The sequence below is a fragment of the Lolium perenne genome, chromosome 4, assembly GCF_019359855.2.
Source record: "Lolium perenne isolate Kyuss_39 chromosome 4, Kyuss_2.0, whole genome shotgun sequence".
Taxonomy (NCBI): domain Eukaryota; kingdom Viridiplantae; phylum Streptophyta; class Magnoliopsida; order Poales; family Poaceae; genus Lolium; species Lolium perenne.
In genome coordinates, this window is record NC_067247.2 from 402,563,181 (window position 1) to 402,581,900 (window position 18,720).

The 18,720-nt window shown below is 43.2% G+C and overlaps 1 protein-coding gene across 1 annotated transcript in view; it reads right to left on the bottom strand.

Annotated features, from left to right (window-relative positions):
- Positions 1–317: 317 nt before the first annotated feature.
- LOC127297407 (mediator of RNA polymerase II transcription subunit 12) overlaps positions 318–18,720 on the bottom strand; it is a 70,377-nt gene continuing 51,974 nt past the window's right edge. Inside the window, exon 13 of the mRNA XM_051327714.1 lies at positions 318–384. Within this exon, the coding sequence (XP_051183674.1) occupies positions 354–384 (31 nt within the window). The 3' untranslated portion in view covers positions 318–353. The remainder of the gene's footprint in view (positions 385–18,720) is intronic.

Genomic DNA, 18,720 nt, shown 5'->3' on the forward strand with positions numbered 1-18,720 from the left:
TCTCTTATACAGGTCATATACCGGTGCATAGCTACGCTGCGCTCATGGGTGCCACTTCAGCGGTTGGAGCATCGAGACCTCTTTACGGAGATATATTCACGGTTGGAGGATACGACGAAGGATATTTTTCCCAACATGGGTGGCAGCGTGATCTTCGCCTCGATCCACCTACCTATTTTGCTTTTTATGTTCTATGAACTCTTGTAGTCAGATTTATTGGTGTTTGTAACAGATGTTGGTACGGCTGTGTGCATCCTAGCTATGCAGAGGCCGGGTCTACTGCTCAAAGTAATAAAGTGCTCATTTTAGGAAAAAAAAAAACTAGTCTGTCCTCGCTGGCATTACTGTATATGTCAGCTGTCGTCATCTAGAGACCCAATGTACGTCAGCTCCGTCTGTCTCACCCTGACCGCTATGTGTAGGTCAGGGGGCACCCCCCCAGCTTTTGATAATTTTATGAAGATTTTTTTAGGATAGGCTTACATGGGATTTTTTTAACCTTTCCCCCCTCCCTCCACCCCTTCCCCCCAAACTTGCAGATTTTTCATTTCGCCCCCAACAGTTCTTGTCATGCTCCACCACTGCCACATGGAAGTCATACTTGTGCATGTGTACCAATACAAGGGTCCCATCGGAGGGAAGCTGGCTCGACGAAATCGACGGCTTCTTTAAAGAGTATTCGCTAGTCGTGGCGCTCACCTTTTGGATGTAAAAGGTAAATGTGTCACGTACGGAGGAGCCGGTGTGCCGTGCCTTGGGTTACAATGGCAGCGCCCGTTCCTAGCAAACCCCAGAGGTCGCACCCGTCGGAAAGGTTCGCGAAGCACCTTCGAGGCGCGCTCCAGCTCGGATCACCGCCGGATGTGAAGGTAGGGATGGCTCTTCTTGATGTACCCACCGCTCAAACCGATGATTATCACCTTGTACAAGCCTAATTTGGAGGAGCGGAAGTCGGCACCGGCAAGCAGAATCGTGTAGTATAAAACCCTAAATCACTCCAGCCCCGGAGCAAGTCGCGCGTGCTGCCGGCAAGCGGGTTGCACACGGACAACCAAAGGGTGGCGGTGATGCAGACCTGCAGTAGCTCCGGTCGAGGGAGAGCGGCATCCCGTGTTCCAGGAGGGTGTCGGCGGCGGAGACGAAAGAGCCGAGGATCCGGGTGATGGGGATGCGGGGAGATCGCAGCGCTGGGACGGAGGCATGCACAACCGTGTGGGTGATGATGTTGTTTCTGGGCCGGGTCATATTGATCGCGGGAGTGCTGAGTGAAGAAGCCGATGTGGGCGGAGGCTGGCCAGCAGCGGCGGAGAAAGGTGGGGTCTGCGACGAGATGGCTCCAACGTTGTGCTTGGTTCCTTTGAGGTTGCCTAAGATTCGAGCTGGCCGTTGTGGCTCGTTCCTTTGTTTTGCAGTGTCCACTTCGTGTCATCCGCATTTTGGAAATCCATCCAGTCACCGAAAGAAATTCAAGAGGTTAGGTCTCGTGAAGAAGCACTTGCCTTGCGATGACCTTTGGCACCCTCTTGCTTCCAAACACAAATCTGATGATGTTGCAGTGTCTTGTCACTAGTAGAAAAAGGGGCTTCCATACCACCCCATTAATCTTCAAACTTTTTGGCCCGGGACTAATGGGGTCTTTAGTCCCGGTTCGGCAAGGGAACCGGGACTAAAGCTCTGGGCCCAATGGCCTCGGTCAACAGCTGGTGTACGGGAAGACCTTTAGTCGCGGTTGGCCTGGCCAACCGCGACTAAAGGTTCTCAGGCCTAACCCGAGAACCTTTAGTCGCGGTTGGCTAGGCCAACCGCGACTAAAGGCCCACCACTATAAATACTGCTGCTGCACACTTGGCTTGTGTGTGAGTTCTTGGTGTTTCACTTCTATTCACAAGGGGTGGAGGGTTTGGCTTTTCTCCTCTTATGCACAAGAGGGGTTCGATGAAATTCCCGAGAGCATGATGCCACTTGTGTTCACATGAAACAAATATGAAGTGTCCGAGCCACACTTAAACTTTCTCATTTATTTTTCTTCCTCGATCGCGATTAGCAACTTGAACCTTTCATATGTCATTGATAAATATGCATGTGTAGTTCATAGTTTAATTTCTATTATTTCTAGCTAGTTAGTTTAACAAATGCATGATGGTTAATTGTATACTTTATATAATAATGAAGATGAATTGGCAATGGATGTACGGTAACCGACTCTCGGGCGAGTTCATTACGGGTTCGAATGATTTCCTCGCAGTGGCTAATGCAAACAAGCAGAGGGGGTTTTGTTATCTGTCCATGTGCTGACTGCAAGAATCAGAAGGGTTACTCTTCCTCAAGAACCGTTCACGTCCACCTGCTTCGGCACGGTTTCATGCCAAGCTATAATTGTTGGACCAAGCATGGAGAAAGAGGGGTTAGAATGGAAGAAAATGAAGAAGGGGATGATGACAACTATCCTGATCATTTCGTTGATACTTTCATGGAGGATGCTGAAAGAGGGGAACCAGAAGGGGAAGGTGAAGGGTAAGGGGAAGGTGAAGAAGAGGCACGTGATGAGCCCGCTGATGATCTTGGTCGGACCATTGCTGATGCACGGAGAGGCTGCGAAACTAAAAAGGAGAGGGAGAATTTCGATCGCATGTTGGAGGATCACAAAAATTCGTTGTACCCAGGAGCGATAATGGTCTGAAAAAGCTAGGTTGCACACTGGATTTGCTGAAATGGAAGGCACATGAAGGTCTATCTGACTCAGGATTTGAAAAGTTGCTAAAAATGATGAAGAATATGTTTCCAAAGAATAACGAGTTATCCGCCAGTACATACGAAGAAAAGAAGGTTGTCTGCCCTTAGGGCAGACAAGCTTCCTCCTTGGTTGTTGATACGTCGCAAACGTATCTATAATTTTTGATGTTCCATGTTTGTTTTACACCAATTACTATATGTTTTAAGGGACTAACCTATTAATAGTTGCAAAAGTGCACAAGTTGTTGGTTTCAACTTTATTGTGCAGGAAATAGACAAATATGGAAGGAAATAGCTCACTATGGTGAAATCTGGAATTTCCCGGAATCTGTCCATGCTGAACACTTTTCAAAGATCGCTTTGAAACTCCATCAAAACGACGTCCAATGGAAAAGTTGTGAACTACAAATTTGTAGAGAATTTCAAACCGAACAATTTGGATATCTTATTCGTCCAAAACGGATAACGGATGCATCCGGCAGAGCAAAATTACTGCGGATGTTCGTGCAGTCTCGGGACCCCAAAAGTTGGTGACGTATTTTACACAAACTCTTTCCATACCTCGATATTTCGGCCCAGCCACGAGTTGTGAGGCTAATGAAGGACAGAGATGAGTCCTAGGAAGGTTCTAGAGGTGCCCAAGAGCCCTTGGATTAAAGGGGCATCCATCCCATGGCCTATATTGCATCTCCAACACTATATATTGATGGGAAACCCTATTTTTGGAGGCCCCCAAGAATTGTCACGAAAATCCCTGCCAAGGAGGGGGAAACACTCATCTACACCAGCACCAACTCAAGGAATAAGAAGGCTAAGGGGCGGCGCTCCCCCATGATGCCGGTGGCGGGGAAGGAGTCCCCCGCGCCGCCGCCCGCGCCGCCCACGCCTCCGCCTCCCGGCGCTCCTCGCTGAGCCCTCCAACGTCTTCACCGCCATCTCCATCACCAACTCCTCATTGTATTCAGTGGTTCATCCTCTCACAAACCTCTGTACCGCCCTATGAAAACATGGAGTTTGATGCTACAAGTTATAATCCTATGATCTATGTCATGTTGCCATAGTTTATTTGTTCTTTGATTGATTGGTTGTTTCTCTTTGGTTCATTAGAGTTGTATGTTGATATGTTACCGTCCTTGGTGCCCATTATATTTGTGCGCGCATGGATCAAGCACCATAGGGTTGGTAGTACTTGTATACTAGAAGGGGGAAGTTCTGCCGGAGTGACAGAAACCTAAGGACGCGAACCGGATAGTTGCATGTATGGGAGTAAGAGGACCATTTACTTAAGGCTATGGTTGGGGAAACCTTAATGCTTGCTAGTATTTACGGATGTTTGCTAGCAAGCCAATCATATAGTACTTGTAATCCCGGAGGGAGAGCATGTATATTTAGCCTCTCCTACATAGAAAGTTGCATCGAAGACATTGAACCCAAGATCTTCACTAATTGATCTTGGACAAAGCCACCACTATTACCACCGCCTTTCCACACTCATGGTACTATTAGTTTAGTTTGTTTTATTTCTGCAGCACTAACATTTATTCCGTGTATTTTATTGTTCTGCAAAGTCACCTCTCATACCCGTTATCGCTCTAGTTTTATTTCCTAGATATTGCAAACGCGTAGTGTGCGTAGAGTTGTATCAGTGGTTGATAGAACTTGAGAGAATGTTTATCCTACCTTAGCTCCTTGTTGGGTTCGACACTCTTACTTATCGAAAAGGCTACACGCGATCCCCTATACTTGTGGGTTATCAAGACCTTTTCTGGCGCCGTTGTCGGGGAGCCATAGCGTAGGTGAATATTTTCGTGTGCACTTGTTTGCTTTATCTCTAAGTAGTACTTCCTGTACCTAGTTGTTCTCTATCTCTTGTATGGATAGGGAATGCAAATTACAAAAAAAATTAGTTGTACTTCTTATATAAAAAAATAAAAAAATGTTTTCAGAAAAGAAAAGTGATTGGAAAGATGAGTAAAGGTGAAGTGGGGGTCGACCTTGAACAGTTGTGTTCATGCCTGCGAAACCAAAACAATTCTTTCCATGGAAGCTTTTCATTAAAAACTTGTAAATAGTGTATATAGTGTACATATCCCGCTGTAAATAGAATGTATAGATAACCCCTAGTTTGTTATGCAAGTTTGTCACTATGCTGCCTAGAAACAGATTTCATGTGCTCCACTGTAGAAAATTTTAAAAATCACCAGAACTTGATCTTGATCTGAAATTTCTTGAGTGCATAGTAGTGCTTGTTATCTAACTTCCGTTAGTTCTGACTTTTCTGATTTGAGGTACGTAGATAGATCTAATAATTCAATCTTTACGGACTGATTGTGTTGAGACAGATTTCCTGTGCTGTGCTACAAAAATTCGTGAAAAATCTCAGTATGGCATTTTGATCTGAATTTTTTTGTGCATAGACCTGAGGTTATGATCTGTCTTTCATTAATCATGAGTTTTTCAATTTGAGCTATGTAACTATCTCATTGAGTGACATCTTTACAGAGTGTTCAGTTTTGACAGATTTCTATTCTCTTTGTTTAAATATTGTACTTAGGATTCAAAATTTTCCTTCGTTTTCGATGTACGATTGAAATAATAAGAAACCTCAATATTACAGTGGCTAAATATTTGATAGCTTTTATAGAAATTAGGGATAATTGAACACTTGTGGATTTTATTTAATGAGTAATAACCTACTAATGAGTTTTGTGAAGCTTTATGTGGATGCAGTTTTTAAGTTCCAATCAATATGGTGATATGAGATGAGCAAGAGGATGCAAGAGCTCAAGCTTGGGGATGTGTAGATGGATCCCAAGAAGATGCAAATATCTAAGCTTGGGGATGCCCAAGGCATCCCCCTATTCATCAACCAACATGAGGTTGTCTCGTTCAAACTCAATATTACCCATCCACATGTAAGCATTGTATATAGTTGCTTTTATTATCTTTGATTTTATCCTATTTAGTTTTATTAGGTTATTTATTTGGTTCTTGTTTCTTTGTCAGTTTCACTTATAATTGGAAAACAACAACAAAAAAAAGGGGGTTTGAGAGCTCCATCAAATAATCATGCCCACCTTAAATGGCTATAAAGAAAGAGCTTTATGGGAGACAACCCAATATGTTTATATTTCTGTTATTTACCGCTTTGTTGAGTCTTGGAAGTCATTACTACTGTAATGACCTCTCCTTAACATGTTTGTTTTGTTTTTGTGCCAAGAATTGCCTCTAATGGTAAGAAAGTGGTATTTGGGGGATTTGCAATCTTGTTTACTGTTTCTGGTTCGTCGCGAGAAAAATCTCCAAAAATCACCAGAACGTAAGTTTGAGCTGCCAATTTACGAGCATCTTCCCCATGTATTTATCTAACTTTAATTAGTTCAGAGTTTTTCGAGTTACGCAGCGTAACTATTTTTCAAAAATCATTTTTTATGAACTGTTCTTTTTTGACAGATTCTTGCACTGTATTGCATTTGCATCTTTTTGCCCACCTTTTTGAGTTCTCTTGATCAAAGAAACTTATTGAAGTTGTGCTACAGTAGCTAATGCTTATTAAAATGTTTTTCAGATGTCATACTGAATTTTGTAGATTTGATTAATATTATCATTGCACTAACGCTGCTAATGAGATTTGTGATGAGTTTTGTATGAAGGAAGTTTTCAAGTGTAGGAAAGAAGAATGATGAGATGATATGAAGAATGGACAAAAGCTCAAGCTTGGGGATGCTCATGTCACCCCAAGATATATTCAAGAAGTACAAGCGTCAAAGCTTGGGATGCCCAAGGCATCCCCTTCTTCATCAATAAAAATATCAGGTCCTATTTTTGTTCACTATATTTTTATTGCTTCATATACTATGTGTTATTCTTGGAGCGTCTTTATTTTCTGTTGTGTATTTTATTTTCAATAAAGTGGGCACCATCATACCATGTTTGTTTGTGAGAGAGACACGCTCCGTTTTAATTGTATGAACGCTCTAGTTTTCACTCTTATTGTTCAACGAGCGTTTTATTTTTGCTAGTACTGCGTTTAGCTCTGGTTTTTCACTCCTATTTTGTTCAGAGCTTGTTAGTATGCTTCAGTTATATATGATTAGCTCTCTGATCTTTAATGAATATTATAAATGAGAGTTGTTTCAAATAAGTTGATTGGTGTTGGGTACGAGTAAAAAGGTTCCATATTAATAGTGATGCAAATGGAAGATCTCATCTGATGTTTCAATTGGATTGAATTGATCATTTAGTTTAGACTTTTAATATCACCATATGCTTTAATTAATAAGTTTTGTCGCTATGCATGATTATGACCATTATTGCTCTCTTAGTTGGTCGCTATCTTTCTTTTTGCTAGCCTTCATTCTGTACTAAGTATGATCTCTACTCGTGCATCCAACCACCAAAAACCAAAATATGCCAAAATTGTCTACCATACCTACCTATATGTGGTATTTCACCGCCACTCCAAGTAAATTTACATGTGCTACCTTTAAAATCTTCAAAATAATTCCTTGTTTTGCAATACATAGCTCATGGGAAAGTAGCCTAAAAAAATATTGTGGTGAGGAATATGTCACTTATGTATCTTAGTTCTTATAAGATGCTTGTTGTGTGGCAACCATGCTGACATGGGGACACCATCATCATATTTTTGATAAATATCATGTGAGTTACTATGCATGTCCGTCTTATCTGAAGTAAAGGAGATAACCATGATAAAAGGTTAGAGTATGCATATTGTTAGAGAAGAACATTGGACCGCTAACCAAAGTCATGTTTACATGGTGGAAGTTTCAGCATGGACAGTAAAACCTCAAAAATCTCTTATGAGAAATTTATGTTGCCAAAAGCTTTAAGCTTAAAGAGGAGTCCATTTATCTTCTGTCCATGTTGTCCCAATATGGATGTCTAAGTTGAGAATAATCAAAAGCGAGAAATCCAATGCGAACTTTCTCCTTAGACCTTTGTACATGTGGCATGGAGGTACCCCTTTGTGAAACTTGGTTGAAACATATGTAATGCGATGATAATCCATGGAAATCCGAGCTAATTAGGACAAGGTGCGGGCACTATTAGTATTCGATGCATGAGGCTTGCAACTTATAGGAAGTTTTATACATAACCTATATTACTTATTGCTACCGTTGACACAATTGCCTCTCTTAAAATTTTATATCTCTATGTTTTCAAAATAAAAATCTCTAGCACATGTTTAATCTCTGCTTCCCTCTGCGAAGGGCCATTCTTTTACTTTTAATTTGAGTCTTCATCTTCTAAGTTATATGCACTGTTTTATGAGAGCATAGTTGACATTCTTAGTTCTATGTGCATGGTCCCAAAATTATTATTGATTGAATCATGAATGTGTTATTAATTGTTCTTAAATTATTTGTATCTAGTCATCCTTTGAACTTTGAAGGTGCATGTCACCTCAAAAATTATTCTTTTTATCACTTACCTACTCGAGGACGAGCAGGACTTAAGCTTGGGGATGTTGATACGTCGCAAACGTATCTATAATTTTTGATGTTCCATGCTTGTTTTACACCAATTACTATATGTTTTAAGGGACTAACCTATTAATAGTTGCAAAAGTGCACAAGTTGTTGGTTTCAACTTTGTTGTGCAGGAAATAGGCAAATATGGAAGGAAATAGCTCACTATGGTGAAATCTGGAATTTCCCGGAATCTATCCCTTCTGAACACTTTTCAAAGATCTCTTCGAAACTCCATCAAAACGACGTCCAATGGAAAAGTCGTAAACTACAAAGTTGTAGAGAATTTCAAACCGAACAATTTGGATATCTTATTCGTCCAGAACGGACAACGGATGCATCCGGAAGAGCAGAATTAATGCGGAGGTTCGTGCAGTCTCGGGACCCCGAAAGTTGGTGACGTATTTTACACAAACTCTTTCCATACCTGGATATTTCGGCCCAGCCACGACTTGTGAGGCTCATGAAGGACATAGGGGAGTCCTAGGAAGGTTCTAGAGGTTTCCAAGATCCCTTGGATCAAAGGGGTATCCATCCCATGGCCTAGATTGCATCTCCAACACTATATATTGATGGAAAACCCTATTTTTGGAGGCCCCCAAGCATTGTCACGAAAATCCTTCTCCTTGCCAAGGAGGGGGAAACACTCATCTACACCAGCACCAACTCAAGGAAGAAGAAGGCTAAGGGGCGGCGCTCCCCCATGATGCCGGTGGCGGGGAAGGAGTCCCCCGCGCCGCCGCTGCCGCCCACGCCTCTGCCTCCCGGCGCTCCTCGCTGAGCCCTCCAACGTCTTCACCGCCATCTCCATCACCAACTCCTCATTGTATTCAGTGGTTCATCCTCTCACAAACCTCTGTACCGGCCTATGAAAACATGGAGTTTGATGCTACAAGTTATAATCCTATGATCTATGTCATGTTGCCATAGTTTATTTGTTCTTTGATTGATTGGTTGTTTCTCTTTGGTTCATTAGAGTTGTATGTTGATATGTTACCGTCCTTGGTGCCCATTATATTTGTGCGCGCATGGATCAAGCACCATAGGGTTGGTAGTACTTGTATACTAGAAGGGGGAAGTTCTGCCGGAGTGACAGAAACCTAAGGACGCGAACCGGATAGTTGCATGTATGGGAGTAAGAGGACCATTTACTTAAGGCTATGGTTGAGGAAACCTTTGTGCTTGCTAGTATTTACGGATGTTTGCTAGCAAGCCAATCATATAGTACTTGTAATCCCGGGGGGAGAGCATGTATATTTAGCCTCTCCTACATAGAAAGCTGCATCGAAGACATTGAACCCAAGATCTTCACTAATTGATCTTGGACAAAGCCACCACTGTTACCACCGCCTTTCCACACTCATGGTACTGTTAGTTTAGTTTGTTTTATTGCTGCAGCACTAACATTTATTCCGTGTATTTATTGTTCTGCAAAGTCACCTCTCATACCCGTTATCGCTCTAGTTTTATTTCCTAGATATTGCAAACGCGTAGTGTGCGTAGAGTTGTATCAGTGGTTGATAGAACTTGAGAGAATGTTTATCCTACCTTTAGCTTCTCGTTGGGTTCGACACTCTTACTTATCGAAAAGGCTACACGCGATCACATATACTTGTGGGTTATCAGTTGTGCATCTACAACCTTCCTATGCACCTTCCTCCTTGGTTGCAAGAAGCAAAGAAGGTTGTGCTTGTAGCTCCAGCCATAGCACCTGGTCCGTGACTCTATGCATCTACAACCTTCCTCCTTGGTTGTGCATGAAGCGGAAGCTCATCCAAGGTCCGAAGCAACCCGACAAATGACATCGATGTGTACCTAAGGCCATTAGTTGATGAACTTCTACAGTTGTGGGACAGACCTGGTGTACGTGTGTGGGATGAGCACAAAGAAGAGAAATTTGACATACGAGCATTGCTTTTCGTAACCATCAATGATTGGTCTGCTCTTAGTAACCTTTCGGGACAGACAAATAAGGGATACAAGGCATGCACGCACTGCTTACATGAGACTGAAAGTATATATTTGGATAATTGTAAGAAGAATGTGTACCTGGGGCATCGCCGATTTCTTCCCCGACAACATAACTTAAGAAAGAAAGGCAAACATTTCAACGGCAAGGAAGATCACCGACCGAAGCCTACAGAACGTACTGGTGCTGATGTATTTGATATGGTCAAGAATTTGAAAGTCATCTTTGGAAAGGGTCCTGGCGGACAATTAGTTCCGCGGGTAGTTGATGGACACGCACCCATGCGGAAGAAGAAATCTATATTTTGGGAGCTAGAATATTGGAAAGTCCTAGATGTACGCTCTGCAATCAACGTGATGCATGTTACGAAAAATAGTTGCGTGAACCTGCTAAGCTTCTTGGGCGTGTATGGGAAGACTAATGATACAAAGGAAGCACGGCAGGACTAGCAACGTTTGAAAGACCCAGAAAACCGGCATCTGAAATGGTTTCAAGGTCGTGCCAGCTACGCTCTTACCAAAGAAGAGAAGGTCATCTTTTTTGAATGCCTGAGCAGTATGAAGCTCCCGTTTGGCTTCTCGTTGAATATAAAGGAAATAATAAATATGGCTGAGAAAAAGTTCTAAAACCTGAAATCTCATGACTGCCACGTGATTATGACGCAATTGCTTCCGATTTCTTTGAGGGGGCTCCTACCGGAAAATGTTCGAGTAGCCATTGTGAAGCTATTTGCATTCCTCAATGCAATCTCTCAGAAGGTAATCAATCTAGAAGATCTACCACGGTTACAGAACGGTGTGGTCCAATGTCTTGTCAGTTTCGAGTTGGTGTTTCCACCATCCTTCTTCAATATTATGACGCACCTCCTTGTTAACCTAGTCGAAGAGATTCCATTCTCGGTCATGTATTTATACACAATATGTTCGCCTTTGAGAGGTTCATGGGAGTATTAAAGAAATATGTTCGTAACCGTGCTAGGCCAGAAGGAAGCGTTATCAAGGGCTATGGAAATGAGGAGGTAATTGAGTTTTGTGTTGACTATGTTCCTGACCTTAAGCCGATTGGGGGCGGGAAGACAGGAGGCGGGAAGAAATGGCGGGAAGCGGGGGGCGGAAAGAAAGGAGGCGGGACGACACAGGCGGGAAGAAATGGCGGGAAGACAAAGGCGGGAAGAAATGACAGGAGACGGGAAGACAGAGTCGGGAAGAAATAAATTGTTTTTATTTTTCTGAATTTTTTGATGTAGGGATTTCTATTTTCGTGCCCTCGGTTCCTTAGTTGTGCTCATTTTTCCCCAGCTCCTTAGTTTTTCCTCAGTTTTCCCCAAGTCCTTGTTTGAAACGCGCAGAAGCAGCTCAGACGGCAGGATTCCCGTTTAGTTGACCGTTCCGTGCTGACGTGTGGGGCCACGTCGTGTGGGCCCGCGTCGCGTGGGGCTGGTAGAAAGGGACCGCGTGGGACAGGACGAGATAGCGTTTGGTTGCACGTGAGCAGGAGCTGGGTTTTGTCTCTCTCGGCCCAAATTGGCATTTTCCTTTTTAAGAGTACCTTTTCTGCCTCCTTCTCTCTGCCTTTTTTCACCTAATTAGTATCAAATCTAGAGAAGCTTGCATTTCTGTCTTTCTTCAATTATTATTTGTGCCTTTTATCCCTCGTTGTTTGCCCAATATGGCAGCAAATCTAGTAGGGAGCCCAATCTAGTACTCCATCTGGTCCATATGTATGTAGTTAAATCTAGAAGCAAATCTATAGGGAATGTACGATAAATTCACAAGGTCATATAGTATAATAGGGATAGATAATAGGGATCCCTCCCTAGATAATAAGCTGCATTCAGCAGCCAAACATAGTAGGGTTCAAGGTTCTTCACAGCACCATCATACTAACAACATAACAACGAGGGATCCCTAGCTAACAACAAAGGGATCCCAACAACAAAATGGAGGAGGCAGCAGCAGCACACATCCAGGACTCCGCCTACCCCATCTGCCTCTGCCTCCACTTGTTGCTCCCCTTGGGAGCCTTGGGCTTGAGCGGAGGCATGCGCCCGGCGGAGATCTCCACCCGCTGGATGCTGCGGAGGTGTATGCCGAGCGCCATGTGCTTGGCGCAGAAGGAGTGGGGGTTCACCGACGCGCCGACCTTGGGGTTGGTGTTGCCGATGTTCTCGGCATGCGTGAGGAGGCAGTTGAAGTCAGTGCCGCCGAGCCTCCTAGTGCAGAAGGGGCACCTGTAGACACCCTTGGCGAAGTAGGAGACGTACTGGCCGACCTGCAGCCTCCGTAGCACCTGGCGAGTCTTGATGTTATGGTGCTCGTCGTCGCTGCCGACGTCGCTGCCAGAAAGCTGATCCATATCAAACGGGAACTATTAGTGAATGAGTTGCAACGATGACTAACGTGCGTGATAACAAAGTTAGGAAAAACAGAGGCAGCCTCAGTTAGAGTGGACACGATTATATGTCTACAGGGATATAATCAGCTAACCAAAGCTCATGCACAACAGATTTGTACACATAAATGGTTCGCTGAACCCTCCCTATAAAAATCTGTGCCCACTGATTCATCACAGGCAAAGAAACAGATTCCAGATCTGAACTTGAACACATTCCAGATTATTTGCAAAATTAAACGGTTGATATCTTTTGATTCGTGCATAAAATAACTGATTGAGATCCTATGATTACTTGCATAAATTAACTGATTGAGATCCCATTATTACTTGCATAAATTAACCGAACGGCCGAACCCCAAATCTTAAACAAAATCAAGGAGGGATCAAAGCAAAATGGAATAAAATCGGCGCAAATAATAGCCCAATACTCATCCATCCACAGATCCATCTACACCAGCAAAAATAGGGTTCAAAAAGGAATGGGGAACAAAAAAGGAAGCAAACCATAGTTACCTCGTTCCATGCGTCCTCCATGGAGGTGTCGTAGGGGTTCGGGGGCGGGACGTACGGCACCTCGTAGGGGTCCCATCCCGGCGGGATCTGAGCGCCACCGGCGGCAGCAGCCTCCGATGCACCGGCGGAGGAGGCGGCGACGTCCGTTGAGGGGACGGCGGCGACGTCCGTTGAGGGGACGGCGTCGAAGAGGGAGGCGTCACGCTTGGAGCCGACAGCGCCGTGGACGATGGGATTGGCATTCTCCTTGTCCATCTCGCCGGCAGAGGAGAGGGAGAGGGAGAGGGTTTTTTGCTTTGGAGAAGATGATGGGACGTGAGAGAGGCGGCGTTGCGTAGGTGAGTGAGAGTGACAGAGATAGTGGGAGGAGGCGTCTATAAAGGCAAGGGGTGGTTAATGCGACCCGCGTCCTACGCGTCCACCGCTGCACGTCTGCACGTCATGGACTTCTGCAATGCAACACGCGTCCACGATTGCACGTCTTCGACTTCTGCACCGCGACCCGCGTCTACGCGTCAACAATTCACTACAAAGGAAAACATTTGTTTTGACAAATCACTTTCGTCATTTTAAGGCCAGTTTTCGTCAAGCATTACTTCGCGGTGACGAAATTTGATCGTCAAGGGGTTCGTCAAGGAAGCTCCGTCATAAAATATCGGGGGTGACGGTATGCATTTTTTCGTCAACGTCAAATGTTTGATGGTGACGACCTGCAAATTCGTCAACATCGAAGGTTTATTGTTGACAGAAAGGTTTGTCACAAAAAATTGCAAGTTTCGTCAATATCTGAATCTTGGGAAGTTTCTGATTAGTCCAAAAAAAGCATACGTGGCCTTACATGTGGGTCCCATTTGGCTTCTGACAACATGGTCCGACGGCGCTGACATGGTGGGACCCACAAAATATTATGACAAGCTGGACCCTCAATATTCTGACCGGTGGGATCCACAAAATTCAGACAAGTGGGACCAGGTAGTTGCCGACATATGGGTCCCAATAATGCTGACTGGTGGGACCCACAAATTCTGACAAGTGGGACCAGAAATTGGTGCCACGTGGTTTCATTTAATTGTGACGTTGTGACATTTTCCGTCACCTTTTGAATTTGACAAAATTTGAGAGTATTTGAATTATTTGCGAAATTTGGGAAACAAAAAAATGGCAAAATATGAAAAATAGACAATAAATATCATGCATAAATGGTGGCACAAGAAGTATATATGTCTCTCACAGACCGAAAGATTCATAAGAAAAATTACAATTGGAACACAAAGAAATTAAAATACCTATGATTAATAATGTTGTAGGACGGTGGTGCAATAGATCAGTTGCCCTGGGATTCAGACATGGATGGTGGCTGGGATGTCCTCAAGAGCAAATTAAGCACGGCATCCGTTTCTCTCTGCCTCTTTTCAAAAGCCAGAGTCTTTTCTTCTTGGGCTTTCTTCAGAGCTTCAAGTTCTTCCTGCTGCTTCTTCCTGATCTCTTCAAATTTGTGATCTTGTTCTTGCAGTCTTGCCTGCATCTCACTGTGGTACCTTTCAGCTGCCTATATGGAGTTCTGCTCTTGTTCTGCCAGTCTTTGTTGTAGCTCTCGGATGCGTGTAGCTGAGACAGAAGACTTCCTGGAGCTTGTTGCGACGCCCAATCTTGGTAGGAATGTGCTGTTGCAGGTGGTGGATGGGCTTTTCTCGCTCAGAACTAGCTGAACAATTTGCAAATCAGTCAACTCAGGTTCATCTTCATTGCGTGGCGCCGTTTTTTTTGCCACCATTTTATCCTGCATAAAGATTACAATCATTGCATGGACAACATACAAAACTGGATTATATTATATTGTGCTAATATGAAATATTTCTTACATATGCACTTTTTGCTTCAGCACTCATAATGTTATCCTTGTTAGTGTGTGTGATTCTAAAAAATTCAATTGGAGAGGTTTCTTCTTCCCCGCCGCTTTAGCCTTCGCTTGAAAAAATGTAGAATGCACATTACCATTGTACACCGTGTATGACTGAAGTATGAACTGTATGGGGAAATTCAGAACACTTACTATAAGTTCCCAGTGAGCAACATAGCTTCGAGATCCAGTGGTATGGAACTGTTTCACAGCTTCTCTGTTCTTTCCATTTTTTACACACACTACCTATGTTCAGTACATGCATTTTATTTATCCAGATCAGAGAAATGTAAGAATTCAGTAGCTGTTATTGAAAGGAATAACGTTTATGTACCTGGTACTTCTCATCAAACCATCTCTTCACCAGTTCTTTCCAGCTATTCTCTTCTACATGATCTGGCTTCTTCAGATATGCTTGCTCCAGTGTGAGATTTTTAATTTTCGGCCAATACTCCTTTTTAAGCCTATATCGGAACTGCCGAATACTAACTTGCAGCATATCAGTGCACACATCTTGAGCCACCTCTTCATTTTTGTCCATACTGAACTTTCCCTGCAAAATAGTGATGCATTAATCAGTAGATTCTTAGATAGTTGATCATGTAGCATACTAATTAGGTTAAACCAAGATTGTACAGGACTCACCGCTACTGTACTTATAGCATGAGGAATGACATGCTTGAGAGTTTCATCTTTCTTGTACTGTGTCCAGTGTGTTGCAAGCGGCATTTTGGCACGGATGTGAATACCAACCTCACTGCTCAGCTTTGCTGACTGGATATAATCCTTGGGTCTCCTGACACCAGCAGAGAATTCAATTGGCATCTTATTGCCACCATGTCTTCTTGTGTACTCATGTAGTCCATGGCCCATGGTAGGTCTGCGTCCACCTCTCTTTCTCTTACTACCGCCAGATGTTGTCAATGTCTCTGAAATAAGAGATATGAAATGATTCTCTTTTATACGAAAATATGCGGTACAGTGTTTAGTTTTTACAAACTTTCATACCTTGCGGCTGAAAGTTTACAATTTGATTGTCCTCAGGAGATGAGTTGCTGCCTCCAGATGTCATGATCTGGTTAGGTGAGGGTGCTCCTTCAGTGTTCTGACCAGCAGTGGCCGTCGGCTCATCAGATGACCCAGCTTCAGGTTCAGTTGTTGCCATTGATCTTGTTGCAATGTTGGATGGTGCAACTTCAGGTCTGGTCGCTTCTTCTGTGCAACTGCGAGAAGAAGCAACTATCTCGCAAGCAAAGTAGAGGCTACATTAGTAGGAAACATTTAGCATGTACGTATTTGCTATCATAGTTCAGACATAGTTCCACTGCATCTGAACTAAAGTTTTGCCAAGCAGTGCTTGATCCTCTTCTAAATGAAGATCATCTTCAGCAGTATCTATCTCTTACGGATTCGGTTCGTACGAAGGGTCCTCTTCGACCTCCTTCTCTTCGCAGTCTGTGTCCTTTAGATTGTTACTAGTTCCTATTTGTATCCCACCATACACTAATGAACGTGCAAAACTAGAGAATTCGTGCTGATTTTTGTGGCCAGCTCCAAATCTTTGAGCCAAAACTTTTTCCATGCGTGTACATTTTCTTGCATTTGTTTCTCCTTGACAAGCTCATATGCCGGCTTGACGGGGTTTTCTGTCTGCGCTGAAATAATCGGAAGAGCAGAGCGTGAACAAAACATAAGAGGGGGCCAATTCCATAGAAAACACCAAATAATTGTCTTTGCAAAATATTGTACAGCAGCAAATGATTGAAAACATAAGAGTCTACGTAAGATGTGGACGAACAAAACATAAGAGGGGGCATATGCCAGGCTAAGGGACATCATGTGCTTTTAGATATCTACTCGTAACAAATAATTTTCAGTGGGATGCAGCCAAGTCCCTCTACTTTTGTTTGAAGTCGTAATTAGGATGCACCATTTCTACCTGATTAATCCCTTGTCTCAGTTACTAACGCACATGCGCACCAAAAGCATCATTGAGGTTACAATATTAGAATCAGAAAAGAATTTAAAAGGAAGTATGTTTTGTGATCACCTAGATATGGGTCAATTGTTTTGTAGTTTGGTTGATAGCCTTTGGACCTGATCAACCTCCTAGATGTAGAGTTAATTGATACATTGATTTGGGAAACACGTGCAAACTAACTAGATCCATAGAAAACAGCAAACAATTGTTCTAGATCAAACTCTGCTTCCCTCTGAAACTGAGGAATAAAAGTCTGAAGCAATGTCGTTGTTCACTATAGCTCGTCAGGCTATTTTCGGCAACGGCTGGAATTAGTTCAGTTAAGTGTTTCGGCAAACAATTGTCTACGCAAAAGATTGTACAGCAGCGGGATGGCAAAGATTGCATAGCATGGCATGATTGTCTCTGCAATAAAAACGATAAACCCTAGATGTATGATGTCGGGATTGGATCTATCAAATATGCAAGATCTAGATATAGGTCTAACGGGCGAGGTAGACATGTAAAACCGATCTCTCGATCTAACCATCCGAAAAACACAACAACAAGCCGATCACCGACAGATTTACCTCGGGGTTTCTTCGAGCTGGGCGTCTTCTTCGGCGTGTGTGCGCGATTTTCCTTCCCCCCGACGTTTCGACGACTGCTGGCCATGGCGACCACCGGCCGGGGAGATAGATGCGAGATGGAAGAACGTCCGGCGAAGACACCGGATCGGGGTGAGCACGAGAGGATGAGGTTGGGGGGTGGGGAGTTAAGATGCTCGTAAATCATGCGGGAGAGGCACGACGTACATAAGGGAGGGTGAAATATTTGATAGGTGGGGTGCGCGGGAGGAGTGGAGGGAACAAAAAATTTGGGCGTTTTGGCAACCGGCGTACTACAATTTGGAGGGAACAAGTTTTTGCCGTGAAAGAAAAAATATTACTCTGAAAATGGAACTGTACATGTACATTTTAATTAAAAAATGACAGAAAACGAGTAAAACTCATAATAAATGCTTAATTCAATGTAAAATCATCAGTAAATAGTGGGACTGAGTAAATGTTGTGACATTCATGTGGAAAATTCAAATTTAAATTTTTCATGAGGTTTGGTGTAGTTTGATGTGAATTTACACAAGTGAGGGCATTTTCGGCATAACGGTCGAATCGTCGACCCCGGAAGTTGTAAAACCTTTTGCATGTGAGGTATATGTGAGAACACATCCCACATATACATGTTATTGTTCACACATGTGAGATTTTGTCTGAAAACACTTGTGGAACCTCATGTTGGTTGGGTCGATCCATGTGTGGACCCACATCGATCATGTCGGTGAAGGGCTCTTTTTCAAGCAAGCTGCACTTGAAAGACTCAGATTGAGCTGCAAATTTTTGTGAGTGGTCATGAAGGGTAGGTATGTGTGCCTGAGGAGTTTCAGATTTTTCTGACAATTTTAGGTGTTTGTTGATTTTTTTATTAAAAAATGACAGAAAACGAGTAAAAATCATAATAAATGCTAAATTCAATGTAAAATCATCAGTAACTAGTGGGACTGAGTAAATGTTGTGACATTCATGTGGAAAATTCAAATTTAAATTTTTCATGAGGTTTGGTGTAGTTTGATGTGAATTTACACAAGTGAGGGCATGTTTGGCATTGGGAAAATTGGGAGCACGTGCTGGTCTCATTTGGCGTCACCACATTACCCTACAACAGAAGTTTCACTTGGAAAAAGGTTTGACAACCTCTTAGT